Source organism: Leptidea sinapis, chromosome 29 (genome assembly GCF_905404315.1).
Source record: "Leptidea sinapis chromosome 29, ilLepSina1.1, whole genome shotgun sequence".
Lineage (NCBI taxonomy): Eukaryota > Metazoa > Arthropoda > Insecta > Lepidoptera > Pieridae > Leptidea > Leptidea sinapis.
In genome coordinates, this window is record NC_066293.1 from 3,084,419 (window position 1) to 3,099,312 (window position 14,894).

General features: G+C 39.3%; 2 protein-coding genes across 3 annotated transcripts in view; both read right to left on the reverse strand.

The window, feature by feature from the left end:
* Positions 1-14,894, reverse strand: part of LOC126973288 (vesicle transport protein GOT1B) — a 276,130-nt gene that overhangs the window by 122,533 nt on the left and 138,703 nt on the right. The window lies entirely within an intron of this gene.
* The window catches only part of LOC126973226 (dipeptidyl peptidase 9), a 36,186-nt gene continuing 21,582 nt past the window's right edge, over positions 291-14,894 (reverse strand). The window contains exons 12-19 of one of the 2 annotated variants that reach the window (XM_050820414.1): positions 14,687-14,804; positions 11,300-11,386; positions 7,341-7,513; positions 5,489-5,632; positions 4,244-4,322; positions 3,900-4,092; positions 1,050-1,161; positions 291-416 (exon numbers count right to left, since the gene is read on the reverse strand). In XM_050820414.1, the coding sequence (XP_050676371.1) occupies positions 324-416; positions 1,050-1,161; positions 3,900-4,092; positions 4,244-4,322; positions 5,489-5,632; positions 7,341-7,513; positions 11,300-11,386; positions 14,687-14,804 (999 nt within the window). In that variant the 3' untranslated portion in view covers positions 291-323. Of the gene's footprint in view, positions 417-1,049; positions 1,162-3,899; positions 4,093-4,243; positions 4,323-5,488; positions 5,633-7,340; positions 7,514-11,299; positions 11,387-14,686; positions 14,805-14,894 lie in introns of those variants that run through there. The other variant, XR_007731294.1, reaches the window with a different exon arrangement.

The window sequence follows — 14,894 nt, forward strand, 5'->3', positions numbered from 1 at the left end:
ACGCCTTTGGAATAAGAGTGCCGGAATAAACGCGTTACCACCGGTGTCAACGGAGTTTTCTTGTGTTAATTCCGCCAATATTTGTCTTTAAACAATTCGACACGTGTTTCGCCTCTACACGAGGCATCCTTAGGAAATGTTAGCTCGCCAAACACTGGCACGAGACTGATAAGCATGTTTGTAGGTACAAAGTGCAATATTCTGATTTCCTTGTAATTTTCAATTATTCAGATGTTTATCTAATGGTTTTCAACGTTAAGGTTTCACTTTCAAAATAAGAAAACACGTAATATCACATATTATTATATTATATTTTATATTATTCATAGATTTTCATGTAAAAAATGTAGCAATGTGGCTTCGTAGTGCTTCGCCGCGTGCATCGCCCGCAGAGAATGCCTCTCACCCGGGTATACCTGCATAAATTACATAATATTATATTGGTAGAGTTTCAGTGGCAGACTTCGTCATGCTAGCTATATGTCATTGCTTGTGGGGGAGTCTGGAGCGGATCGCTCCCTTCACCAAGCTAGGCAGGGGGAGCGACACTATTCAAATTCAATTATTTTTATTTCCAAATAGGATAACTTCACTTATTGCAAGTTTAAAACTACCACCCATTCGAAAAAGTTTATGCCTCAAACCTGAGAACGGGCGCAAGAAACTCAGCGGGCTTCATTATTTCATAAAAATATGGTTACAATGTACTATTGTACAATAAAATTTATTATTTAATAGTCTGAGGGCGGTCGCTCCATTCCCAATCGGTGGTATATAAAGTGATATCCCTCACTTTTCGAATTAATTAAATTAAATCAATTAATAAAGCACAATAGAATAGAACGGTGGAAGCAGAAAGCTCTTGACGGAAAGTTGTGGATAGATTTTAGAATCCAGGCCCAACCTGGGATCCATAACTCAAAAATCGTAAAACTAACAATTATTGTACAAAAAACCTAGATTGAGCAAATTTATACTAAAACACGAACAATATCTGAAATGTACATTTTTAAGTGATATGGAACAAATCACTTTATTATTATTATTACCTGTACTCTGTGTGGTTTCCCAAGTCGCACCAGTTCTGACAGCAGCGCCGCCGTGTGGCAAAAGTGAACGTTCTCGTCGGCCAGACCGTGGATTATGAGCAATCTACCCTCCCTTTGAACAAAGTAATATTTAATTATTAAATAATTTATAGCATCGTGTTTTAAGGACTACATAATACACTTCTGGACACATCTATTTGCCCACCTTGCATTTTCAGTTTCATTTGGTCCTAGCTAAAAATTTATATTAGGTCGAGCAAAAAGTTTTTATGCAGTTTTGAACCTGGCATATCCATAATTTCATCCAATAGTCTTTTTTTGAATTTCGAACACAGAATTTAAAGAAACAAAAGACAATTTAGAGCCTTTTCGTGGATATCAAACATCCGAATACTAAGAAAACTTTATATTATTGGTTTATTTGGATTTAATTCTTGTAAGTGTGATTTTTCTCTTTCGTTTTGCAACAAACATTACTTATTCTTAACATTAAGGTCAGGTTTAAGCTGTGGCACTTATCCAGGCCGACGCAGCCAAAGAAATGTGAGTGCTCAACTTAATTTAAGTCGATCTGCGGTCATTGAGTGACGGCTTTTATCGTCGCCAAGGAAGGCCACGATCTCGGGTCACAGCTGAAAGGCAGGATCGATTCATAGTGACGACCAGCTTAAGAAATCGTCACCTTACCTCCATTGAGATACAAAACCAACTTTGCGACTTCCACGGAGTACCTGTGAGCGCTCGAACTGTTCGGAGAAGCTTAAAAGAACGCGATATGGTACCACACAAGCCAGCTAATGGCCCCGAACTAACGCAAGCCCACCGAACAACGCGCCTTCATTTCGCGCGCACTCATTTAAATTGGACTCAGCAGCATTGGAGCCGTGTTTTCTTTTCTGATGAGTCTAGCCTAGTCTCGTCAGCCAGTTGCATAGACGATGCAGGAGTTGAAAATTGCCATAGAAGAGGAATGGGTGTTGATCCCTCAAAATTTCATAGAGCGGTTGATAAACTCTATGCCTAATCGTATGAGAGCTGTCGTAGATACCCATGGAGGCAACACGCGTTATTACATTAAACCATTATTTGATAAAACATGTTTTTTATTCAAAAATCAACTGCCTTCATCAAGGCGCATACCCGACTTGTTAGGCGTAGCTCCATGTCATATGGTATTCTGAATTCAAATTTAAAAAAATACGAACGAAAAAGTCGGTAAAATGTATCAGGTTTAAAACTGCATCAATAGTTTTTGTTCAATCTAGCAATCATATTTAGGTAGGGGCCATCGAAACCTAAACTCTAAGGTGGGCCAATAGATGTGTCCAGAAGTGTATGTTTACACTTATTTCTGACGATTTAATTTATGGCAAAAGAAAACATAGGGATTACTGATAGCAGTAAAAATATTAATAGTTTGAATATTTTTCAGTTATATTCAAATTTAAAACTTCATAATTTGTGAATTTATGATACTTCCATTGCTAGTCAGTGGGCATATTTCCTGGTCGTAGATATTATACAGTTAAAGATTCGATAACGCAGACGGTTTATTCACAATCATATGATGCGACTAAAGAAGTTTTTACAACTAAAGTGACCTACAATAACTCTGCCGCTAAGCTTTGACCCACCCCACCCTACAAGTGACCTTTATTAACAGAATGACTTTTAATGTGCGTTCAGTTTGCATTCAGACACAGAAAGTGCACCGCGGGACTGCAAATACTTCGAATTGTTTCGTTTTGTGGTGAAAATAGAACAGTACTTCAAAATAAAGTTCAGTGTAGTTGTATATACACCTCGGTGTGACTGTATCTACCGCTCAGTGCAACTTTATGTACCACTCAATGTAGCTGTATGTACCACTCGATATTGCTGTATATATCCCTCGTTGTAGCTGTATGTATAAGTGGCGGCACGTAAGTCTATCGTAAGGTATCTGCGATAATTTTGTAATTGCTGTAATTTTTTTGTTGTTTATTTTAAAGTTTGATTTTGACTGTTAAATACACAAACACTCGCACACACACTCACGCCCACACTTACACACATATTCTATTGTTGAGAATTTTATTGACGACTCTGGCCCGTAATTGACTTTGTACACAGGTACTTAACATTAAATATTTTTCAAAGTATATGCGTTCGCAACAGTAGCTACCCATACGCAGCTATCCTCCACATTTCGCGCTGCGCTTCATTTGTTATGTGCTGCATTACATTAAAATAATGCCACTTATATTATTTAACTATTAATTAATTAAAGTTTTATTTGTATAGTGTACGCGACAGTACCCATGCGCAGCTATCCCCTACTCTACGTTTCATTCAGCGCTAAACTTACGTGCCGCCACTTATACCGCTCAGTGTAGTTTTTATCTACCGTTCAGTGTAGCTGTATCTACCGTTCAGTTTAGTTTTTATCTACCGTTCAGTGTAGCTGTATCTACCGTTCAGTGTAGCTGTGTCTACCGTTCAGTGTAGCTGTATCTACCGTTCAGTGTAGTTTTTATCTACCGTTCAGTGTAGCTGTATCTACCGTGCAGTGTAGCTGTATCTACCGTTCAGTGTAGTTTTTATCTACCGTTCAGTGTAGCTGTATCTACCGTTCAGTGTAGCTGTATCTACCGTTCAGTGTAGCTGTATCTACCGTTCAGTGTAGTTTTTATCTACCGTTCAGTGTAGCTGTATCTACCGTGCAGTGTAGCTGTATCTACCGTTCAGTGTAGCTGTATCTACCGTTCAGTGTAGCTGTATCTACCGTTCAGTGTAGCTGTATCTACCGTTCAGTGTAGCTGTATCTACCGCTCAGTGTAACTTTATCTACCGCTCGGTGTAGTCACGTACCTGTCGGGGAAAAACGGTGCGTGTGCGATGACGCTAGCGCGGTTGTACGCGTGGTGCGTGTCAGCCGGCAGCCCCATGTACCGCTCGGTGTAGGCCGTGTCGTAGAGCCGCCAGCTGGTCACGGGCGCGCCCGCCACGCACACCTGGAAGATGTGAGGCCGCGTCGCCAGCCCCAGCAGGGATAAGTAACCGCCTGGAAATATATAAAACTCATTTTAAGTAATTTTGAGGTCCAAGATGGCAGGTGTGACTTTTTCAATTAAATCATTTTCCTATATATCAAGCATTCAGGTGACTAAATATACATAGATGTGAAGTGTGTGCGTCTGTCTGTCCATACGTACCGTAGCTCCAGCCGTGTATGGCGACTCTCTCCATGTCCACACAGCCGGTCTCCTTCGCCAGCCACTGCAGCACTTCTACCTGTCCACACAATATCTCTCAAAACTTCTTTAAATATTTCATTCTTACTTACAACTAGCGGACCAAATGTTACTCAACTAATTTGAGTATATGTTACACCTCCTAGACAGCTAGCTACATGTGTGTGCGTGTTACACAAAAATTTAACACCTTTTAAAGGATTAAAACGAGTTTAATTGTTCCTGTATTTTTACATTAATAACATTAATTTTTGCGTAAAAGTTGCATTTTTATTATTATTTTAGGTAACCCGACGTTTTTGTCCTTTTCAGAACAGATTTTCAAGGAGACTTCAAGCTCTCGAAACTATGCGTTAGCTAAAATAATTATAAAAATGTAACTTTTACGCAAAAACTAATGTAAGAACACAATTACAATTATACGCGTTTTAGTATAAAAAGTGTTTTATTCAAATCAATAATGATTAAATTTCGTTTGTGTGTATTATAAAATAGGACCCGAGATAATATAAAATGGCTTATAATTTATTTTGACGCAATAAATAGTATTCTTCCTGAGACTAATAAGGTTTAGTAGTATTCAACCTCAAACTCATCCAGTTATATAATTTACCCTTTACCATCATTTGAAAAAAGTTTAGCAGTAAAATTTTAAGAAATAAACATTTTGACTGTTGCATCTCAATTTATTCTTGATAATCCGCTTTTGAACATGAATATGTTCATAAGCGCATTAAGGAATTTGCTAGAAACTGCGACAATCATAATATTAACATGAGGAACAATTTCAATCTTTTTATGCCTATTACTCGGTTAAATCGAGTTAGTAAGTCTTTTATAGGGCGATATATATCTTTTACAACATAATCTCAGAAAATGTACAAAACAAATGTGTAACGAAATTTAAAAGAATTGTTAAAAACGTTGGGTTGGTAAAGGTTACTATAAAATAAATGATTTTCTTAATGATGCCACAGACTGGGAATGTAGTGAACACCCTCAGGCGATTTAATTATATATGTTTATTGTACGACATTGCATTATTATCCCAAATTTTATAAAAAAAAATGCCCGCCGAGTTTGTTGCGCCCGTTCTTCTCAGGTCTGATTCGGCAATCTATTTCGAATGGGTGGTAGTTTTTGTTGTTCAATAAGTGATTTTAAATCCTATTTTGAATAAAGATATTTGAATTTGTATATACAGACCTGATCATCCAGTTCCACTTGCCCCATCTTGCCCCTGATGGCGGCCTCCCACGCCCGCCCCCGGTGCTTCGAGCCTCGCGAGTCTACGGACACAACAGTGAAGCCTCGCGCCGTCAGCATATGCATACGAAGCTGGCGAATACCCTGCACATGTTGAAATATTAAATATTTTAATATCTTGCACATTTAAACAAAACCAGGTCTTGTTAAATTTTTTTATATTGAAGAGGAGGACAAACGAGCGTACTGGTCAACTGATGTTGAAGTAATCAGCGCCGCCCACATTCTCTTGCAGCATCGGAGGAATTACAGGAGCGTTGTCGGCCTTTTAGAAAGGTGTACTCGTTTTTTTTGAAGGTACCCATGTCATATCGTCTCGGAAACACCGCACAAGGAAGCTCATTTCACATCTTAGTTCACGTTGTACAAAGTTCCTTGGAAACCGTGGAAGAACAATTCACACCTGTCATCTGGTAAATGACCACCACAGCCCATACTCTCTTGTGACACCAGAGAATTCACAAAAGCAGTTCTAACCTTTTTGAACATCGCATCTACGCCACGAAAAAACTCTGTCAAAGTTAAGCACCAAAAAGCACCGATTTTTTAAATGTTTTAACTTTGATTTGACAGCACTACTGTGTCTCTCGGTATTTTACACTATAGAAAACTATCGCTGAATCGAAGATGATTAACAAAAATTGGGTTATATTCGCCGATTAACATATATGTACTCATCAGCCGGAAGACGTCCACTGCTACGACAAAGGACAAAAATATATGCATAATAAAACCAAACTATAAAATGTGTAACAATAAACATTTTTAAATATCAACTGAAAATAATATATTTTTGGGGTGAGGAGGGCTGTCTCAAAGGGTAAGAGTACCTAATTGAGTACTGTTTAAGCAACATTGTTCTCATACAAAATTCAGAAAGTAAAATTCGGATGAGTAGGGATCGCGCTGAATTTTGTGTTTATCGCTAAAAATAATATAACAATTGACAAGTTGTCGGAACAAAATCAATTATAATATAACCAAGTGCTAATAAAAAAACAATAGTTATTTATATAACAATTGGTTTAAAAGCATCTAATCCTCCCCAGTAATGTGTGGGTGTGTGTGTGTTTGCACCTCGGGTCCCCCGTACACGTGGAGCACGGTGGGACGCGGCCCCCCGAGGGAGCTCCGCCACAGTGTGTGTGTGTCGTACCTTGTAGCTGTTGGTGACAGTTTGCACCTCGGGTCCCCCGTACACGTGGAGCACGGTGGGACGCGGCCCCCCGAGGGAGCTCCGCCACAGTGTGTGTGTGTCGTACCTTGTAGCTGTTGGTGACAGTTTGCACCTCGGGTCCCCCGTACACGTGGAGCACGGTGGGACGCGGCCCCCCGAGGGAGCTCCGCCACAGTGTGTGTGTGTCGTACCTTGTAGCTGTTGGTGACAGTTTGCACCTCGGGTCCCCCGTACACGTGGAGCACGGTGGGACGCGGCCCCCCGAGGGAGCTCCGCCACAGTGTGTGTGTGTCGTACCTTGTAGCTGTTGGTGACAGTTTGCACCTCGGGTCCCCCGTACACGTGGAGCACGGTGGGACGCGGCCCCCCGAGGGAGCTCCGCCACAGTGTGTGTGTGTCGTACCTTGTAGCTGTTGGTGACAGTTTGCACCTCGGGTCCCCCGTACACGTGGAGCACGGTGGGACGCGGCCCCCCGAGGGAGCTCCGCCACAGTGTGTGTGTGTCGTACCTTGTAGCTGTTGGTGACAGTTTGCACCTCGGGTCCCCCGTACACGTGGAGCACGGTGGGACGCGGCCCCCCGAGGGAGCTCCGCCACAGTGTGTGTGTGTCGTACCTTGTAGCTGTTGGTGACAGTTTGCACCTCGGGTCCCCCGTACACGTGGAGCACGGTGGGACGCGGCCCCCCGAGGGAGCTCCGCCACAGCGTGCAGTACGCAGTCTGCCCGCACGAGAGCGTCATAGAGTATATCTGAGGAGGCGGCACGTCCACGCTACTAAGAGATCTTTCTGGAATCAACAAAATATATACTATATACTAACATTTTTTAAAATTTAGATTTAGTGATTAAAATACACTTAGATCCTAGGATCTATTGTGCTTGCGCTAGAACGCCTACTCTCAAGTCCCTATATCTAAAACAAATGAGATGTGGAAAAAAGAGGCTACTATAGCTAGAAACCTGTGCCGAAGTTTAAATTATATCCTCAAGACCTTTTAGTCTTAAGAGGCGCAGGATTCTCGAACGATTTAGACAGGGCACATCCTCTGCTTTGAGCAAAGGTACTTTAAGTCATCCCAAGCCTGATTTTAGCAATTATACTAACATACTTTTAAGGTTTAAGAAAAGCCAGCAGAAAAAAAATTCCAAAAATCATAACTGAGAATACATATAGGGAAACTGGTCAGAAAAGTCAAGTGATGGGAACATTATATGAGGAAACTCTATTTGGACTAGAGCAGCAAACGACAGGAAAATATGAAAGAAAATAGAGGACGCCTATGTGTCACTCTATTAATAATATTAAATACTTCAAGAATACTAAAATTTTCACAGTTATTTTAATTTGTACTTAAAACTAATCAAAGTCAAAGTCAAAAAATCTTTATTCACTGTAAAACTTTATATGTTATTTAGTGCAAGTCAGGATGTAGTACAAAAGTTACAATAGCATTCAAATGAGTATAACAATATTCATTAACAAAATTTAGAACATTAATTGCAACTAATGTGAAAGATTATTTGAATACTAAAGATTCAAATAATCTTTCACATTATAATAGGCCTTAGATTTTTTTTTTTTTTGATACATTTAAATTTTTAATTAGGTAATCTTTTAAATCAGTTGGGAGTATATTATAAAATATAACACAATCCACTTTAAAAGATTTAGCAATTTTACGGAGCCTAGTAGATAGAATTGCGGGTTTATGTTTGTTTCGAGTATTGATACTGTGTACATCACTATTCTTTTTAAATTGGCTAATATTTTTATGAGCGTATAGGAGGTTCCCTTATATGTACTGGCAGTGTACTGTCATAATATTTATTTCACTAAACTTTTCTCTCAATGAATCCCTTGAACGCATTTTATAGACTGCTCGAATTGCTCTTTTCTGCAGCACAAATATGTTGTCAATATCTGCAGCCCTACACCACAATATAATGTAATGACACTATGAAAGTAGCTGAAATATACAAGTCTAGCCGTTTCAAGATCTGTCAGCTGCCTAATTTTTTTATCGCAAATACTGCAGAGCTAAGTCGATTACATTAGTGTTTTATATGAGCACCCCATTGTAGCTTAAAGTCTAATGTAATGCCTAGGAATGTTTTAGTTTCTACTACATCAAGTTTGTCATTATTATTTTTTATAGGTGTTGGTTGGTGCTTTATATTTGGAAATGTAAACCTTACACATTTTGTTTTCCTTTCGTTTAAAAGTAAGTTATTAACATTAAACCAATTTACTACTTCAGCACTACTACTACTTTTTTTGGCTGGCGTTTTATTTTAAATAACAAAGATGTATCGTCAGCAAACAGTATAATATCATGTTTATTTTGAATAAAATATGGTAAATCATGAAACGCAAACCAGGAACAAAAACACCCAAGATTGAGCCCTGCGGTACACCCATCGATATGATAGAGCCAGTTGATCTTTTTCCATTAATGTCTACTCTTGGAATCCTATTCCACAAGTACGATTTTATTAAATCTAGAGAAACATCTCTAACCCCATAGTGGTGAAATTTTTTAAGTAAGGTTTCATGATGGACGCAGTCGAATGCCTTGGATAAATCACAAAACACTCCTAACGCATCACATGAATCCTCCCAAGCATCCAAAATATTTCTTACTAACTCGATACTAGCATCTGTGGTTGAAAGACTTTGAGTAAAACCATAATGTTTATTATGCGTGAGGTTATTATTGTAAAAATGGTTAATTAATTGCATTTACATATTTTTTTCTAAAATCTTGCTAAAGTGCTGATATGGGTCTAAAATTGGTGGGATCAGCTTTATCTCCCGACTTAAATAGAGGAGTGATCTTGCTCTGTTTCATTAGGTTTGGAAATATACCGCAATCTACATACTTATTGAAAATTAAAGCTAAGTCTGTGGCTACAATTTCTATTACAGATTTCACTACGTTAACAGAGATTCCCCAGAGATCTTTAGTTTTCTTAACGCTAATTAGTCTAAACGTTTTAATAATCTCTATGCGATCAACATGCTTAAATTTAAAGTTTGTATGACATAAAGATACGTTTTACTGTAGCAGTTTCATTGCAGATATAGGTGAGGAATTTTGATATTTTGTCGTAGAGACCGGTATATCAGTAAAAAACTTTTCAAATGTATCTGCGATTTCAGAATCTGTTTTTATGTTTCTGTTACCAATCTTTAATTTGAACTCATTATTTCTCTTATATGTTTTACCGATCTCCTCATTTATAATTTTCCAAGTTGTTTTTATTTGTCATTGCTATTTTTAATCTTTTAACTTATGTTGTGAGACTTAGCTAATTTACAATCGTTCTTGAATTCTTTAGAATATAACCTTACATAATTTTTATATAAGTTATACAATGTTTGTCTACGTTTGTGTAAATCGACGGAAGCCTAGTCATTAAAAGATAAAGTATTTTTTGGAATAAATGATTTTGAAATGAAAATAGAGTTAAACAGTTTAGTAAATGATTCAAAAAATATGTTATACATTGCATTGGCATCCAAGTTAAGTTGAGGTAGGAATAGAGAATTGGAACTGAGGCAATTTTTCAATTATTGATTTAAACGATAATTTGTTACAGGAATACATTTAATTTAAATTATTATTGGTGAACGCTGTAAATTCAGAACTGTAAATAATGTAAATCTTTTTGTACATGTATTAATTATGGATTCTGATGAAGCGCCTACGAAATAAAAACATCAAACATAACCTCAAAAACTTATAGGATCATTAATACCAGTCATTACATTACATTTTATTCAGTCATTTGTTTGTCATTTCATTATTTTATTCATTACAGTCAAGGACTGTAATGTAAATGGGAACAGAGTTGGTTACCATAAACACTTCAGTACAGGCGCGGGCTACTGCAGTAGACCAGGGTACCTCTTTTTGCAATGACAATAACAATCCCTGTATCATGTATGCTCAAGCAATTTGGCTCCAAAAGCACAAAATTTTGTGGCTTTCCTTATTTTAAATGCAGACAGAATCTTCGGGAAGTCTGGTAATATACAGAACACTTAGTTCCTTCTGTCTCAAAAAACCCCACCTAGTGTTTAGTACAAAACTCTTAGGGTACCTTTGGATGCTTGACAAGTCAGCTGTATGTGAACACATAACAGACCGTCCAAACCATTACATCAGCTTCAGCCAACCAAAAACTTTGGCAAAAGAGAATAGATTTCTCCCAAGATTGGTATGTGAAGAAGAATCAGTAGTTATGAAGCCTAATAGAATTAGGTACCTTATTTCAAGTGTTATAATAATGAAAATCACTATTAAGAGGAAAAAGGTGACGAAATTTGTGAAAGTATGTTAAACTGTCAGTAAATTCAAAAATGTCAAAATACCACCTCCGAGGTAATAAATGGCGCTTAACATCACAATGAAAACTATGACAAATATTATCTCAACTCTGTCAACCGCAGCCCTACTGAAAAAGTGCTCTACAAATAATAATAAAAATATAACTTTTACGCAAAAGCACACGCAGTCACAATTACATGCGGTTTAATCTCTTAAAAGTGTTTTATTTAAAAGTACAGTACCTCTTATAAGTCGTGAAACATCGTTTGTGTCTTCACCATTGCCAGTTCGCTCCCAGGCTCCGTTGAAAAGCCGGCTATCCGGAGAGTCTAGATAAGAGATCATTTTATTAAGTTACAAAACTTATTAAATAATAAACTCACTCTAAAAATTAAACAGATTCAATCATTTTATGCTCAAATGCTTCAAACAGCGCGTACACCTTCCTTAAAGGCCGGCAACGCTCCTGTGATTCCTCTAGTGTTGCAAGAGATTGTGGGCGGCGGTGATCACTTAACGCTAGGTGACCCGTACGCTCGTTTGTCCTCCATAAGAAAAAACAATTGCCATTTTCTTAAATATTAATAATAAAATCTGCATGTTCAAAAAATTCTTCATTTAATCTTAGCTAATTTATACATCTAGATAGAGCTACTAGACAGCCGATGAAAACAGTCCAGGTTTATTACTTAAGTGTGCGTGACAAGCTACGTCTTACACTCGCGATAAGTATGTCACTTTCACACTTTTTTTTATGTATACGTCTAGTAATTATATATTATGTTCTGTATGTCAAGAAAAAAATTGTACTTTTAGTTTTTTTTTTAAATAAGGGACTACACGAGCAGGATGTTCAACTGGTGGTACTTGATACGCTCTGCCCATTACAAAGCAGTGCCGCTTAGGTTTATTGAAAAACACAAAAATTCTGAGCAGCACTACAATTGCGCTCGTCACCTTGAGACATAAGTTGTCAAGTCTCATGGAGTTTAATCCCAAAATTGAGAAAAAAATGGAAGCGCGGTATACTTAGTCAATTTTCACAATGATGAAGTAGTGCTGATAAAGCCTTGTCCACACACAAAGTACAAGGGCAAACCATCACCTCACATTTTTTATCTTTCGTCCGTTAACTTAAACTAGCTAAAAGGGGATCTGAGGCTGTAGTATAAGGACCCGACCCATTGCCACCCAATTTTTTTTAAATTAAGATTTAGGGATTTAAATCCCAGGATCTATTGTGGCCCCTGCCCTCCACTCCCATTATCTAAATAGAAAATGAGATGTGGAAATCGAGGCTACTGGCTAGGAAACGGCCCTTACTGTGCCGAAGTTTAAATTATATCCTCAAGACACGTTACTTTTAGGTGTTGGATTCTCAAAGGCTTCAGGCAGGGCACATCCTCTGCTTTGAGTGCACTGCTGCCCATACCTCATGCCCAAATCAAAACATGGCTACGCACATTAGCTGAATATACACACTTAACAAAGAATGCAGTACCGTTGGCATCAAACAAATTTGCTCGAAAATCAACCAAGTATTTACTTTAGGTGTAACGGACAACCCCATATGCAGGGGATGCATGGAGGCAGAAGAACTGCCACTACATGTGCTTACAGAGTGCAGAAGTGTGGCTCAACAAAAGACAAAAGTCAGTCTTGCATCACCAGAGGAATCACAGGAGCGTTGGCTGCCTTTAAGGAAGGCGCGCTTTTTAAAGATTCACATTGTTGTATCGTCCCGGAAACACTGCAAAAGGAAGCTCTCCAGTATCACTCCTGGATGCCTCCAGCAGTCTGAAAAGACTGCTATATTTCTGAGATGGCCTGGGCTGGTTAGAGTAAGAAAAACTGACGCTCACAATGGCCCAATCAAAAGTGCGTAAACAGCCCAGGCAAACTAAATTCGTCTGTTAACTTTCTTTCACTGTCATTTCCTATTTGTATACAAATCCTAATGGCTATATTTCACCGAGACACCACGGTGTCGCAACCCGTCGCCGCTACCAACAAAATATATTCAGCTCTATATGGAGCTACTCAGTTGGTGTTTGGTTTGATGGCGCAACCAGATCGGACACATAATAACTCTGGTGTCTGTATGGTGTCTAGTATGGTAGCTTACGGACACAACAGTGGCGCAACCAGTCGCCGCTACCAACAAAATATATTCAGCTCTATAGGGAGTTACTCAGTTGGTGTCCGGTTTGATGGCGCAACCAGATCGGACGCATAATAACTCTGGTGTCTGTATGGTGTCTAGTATGGTAGCTAACGGACACCACAGTGGCGCAACCAGTCGCCGCTACCAACAAAATATATTCAGCTCTATAGGGAGTTACTCAGTTGGTGTCCGGTTTGATGGCGCAACCAGATCGGACGCATAATAACTCTGGTGTCTGTATGGTGTCTAGTATGGTAGCTTACGGACACCACAGTGGCGCAACCAGTCGCCGCTACCAACAAAATATATTCAGCTCTATAGGAAGTTACTCAGTTGGTGTCCGGTTTGATGGCGCAACCAGATCGGACGCGTAATGACTCTGGTGTTTGTATGGTGTCTAGTATGGTAGCTTACGGACACCACAGTGGCGCAACCAGTCGCCGCTACCAACAAAATATATTCAGCTCTATAGGGAGTTACTCAGTTGGTGTCCGGTTTGATGGCGCAACCAGATCGGACGCATAATAACTCTGGTGTCTGTATGGTGTCTAGTATGGTAGCTTACGGACACCACAGTGGCGCAACCAGTCGCCGCTACCAACAAAATATATTCAGCTCTATAGGGAGTTACTCAGTTGGTGTCCGGTTTGATGGCGCAACCAGATCGGACGCGTAATGACTCTGGTGTTTGTATGGTGTCTAGTATGGTAGCTTACGGACACCACAGTGGCGCAACCAGTCGCCGCTACCAACAAAATATATTCAGCTCTATAGGGAGTTACTCAGTTGGTGTCCGGTTTGATGGCGCAACCAGATCGGACGCATAATAACTCTGGTGTCTGTATGGTGTCTAGTATGGTAGCTTACGGACACCACAGTGGCGCAACCAGTCGCCGCTACCAACAAAATATATTCAGCTCTATAGGGAGTTACTCAGTTGGTGTCCGGTTTGATGGCGCAACCAGATCGGACGCATAATAACTCTGGTGTCTGTATGGTGTCTAGTATGGTAGCTTACGGACACCACAGTGGCGCAACCAGTCGCCGCTACCAACAAAATATATTCAGCTCTATAGGGAGTTACTCAGTTGGTGTCCGGTTTGATGGCGCAATCAGCTCGGACGCGTAATGACTCTGGTGTCTGTATGGTGTCTAGTATGGTAGCTTACGGACACCACGGTGGCGCAACCAGTCGCGCGGTAAAATATAATCCTAATCAGCTAGTCTTAGTTACCACACCCTGGGCATGGAGCAAACACCCTCAGGCTATTAAATTATAAATGTTTATTGTACGAAATTAAAATGTCACCATATTTTAATGACAAATTATAATGCCCGCGAGTTTCTTGCAACCCGTTCTTCTCCAGGCATAAATCTTCGAATGGGTGGTTGTTTTAACGTTAAAGAAAGGATTTAAAATCCTATTTGGAATAAAACTATTTGAATTTTGTTATGTCCCACTCACCCAGTGCTAGTGTACCGTGACGTATAAGTGACACCCTTCCGTTGTGACTAATCCGGTACACCCTGGTAACTCCCACGCTGCTTATATTCGAAGATGTTATTACTGCTACTGACGAATCCTGAAATGTTATAAATATATTCTCACTTAACAATTATGTATGTGACAACCATAAAGAGATATACGAAGTGCGCAAAAGTCTCTAAAAGCA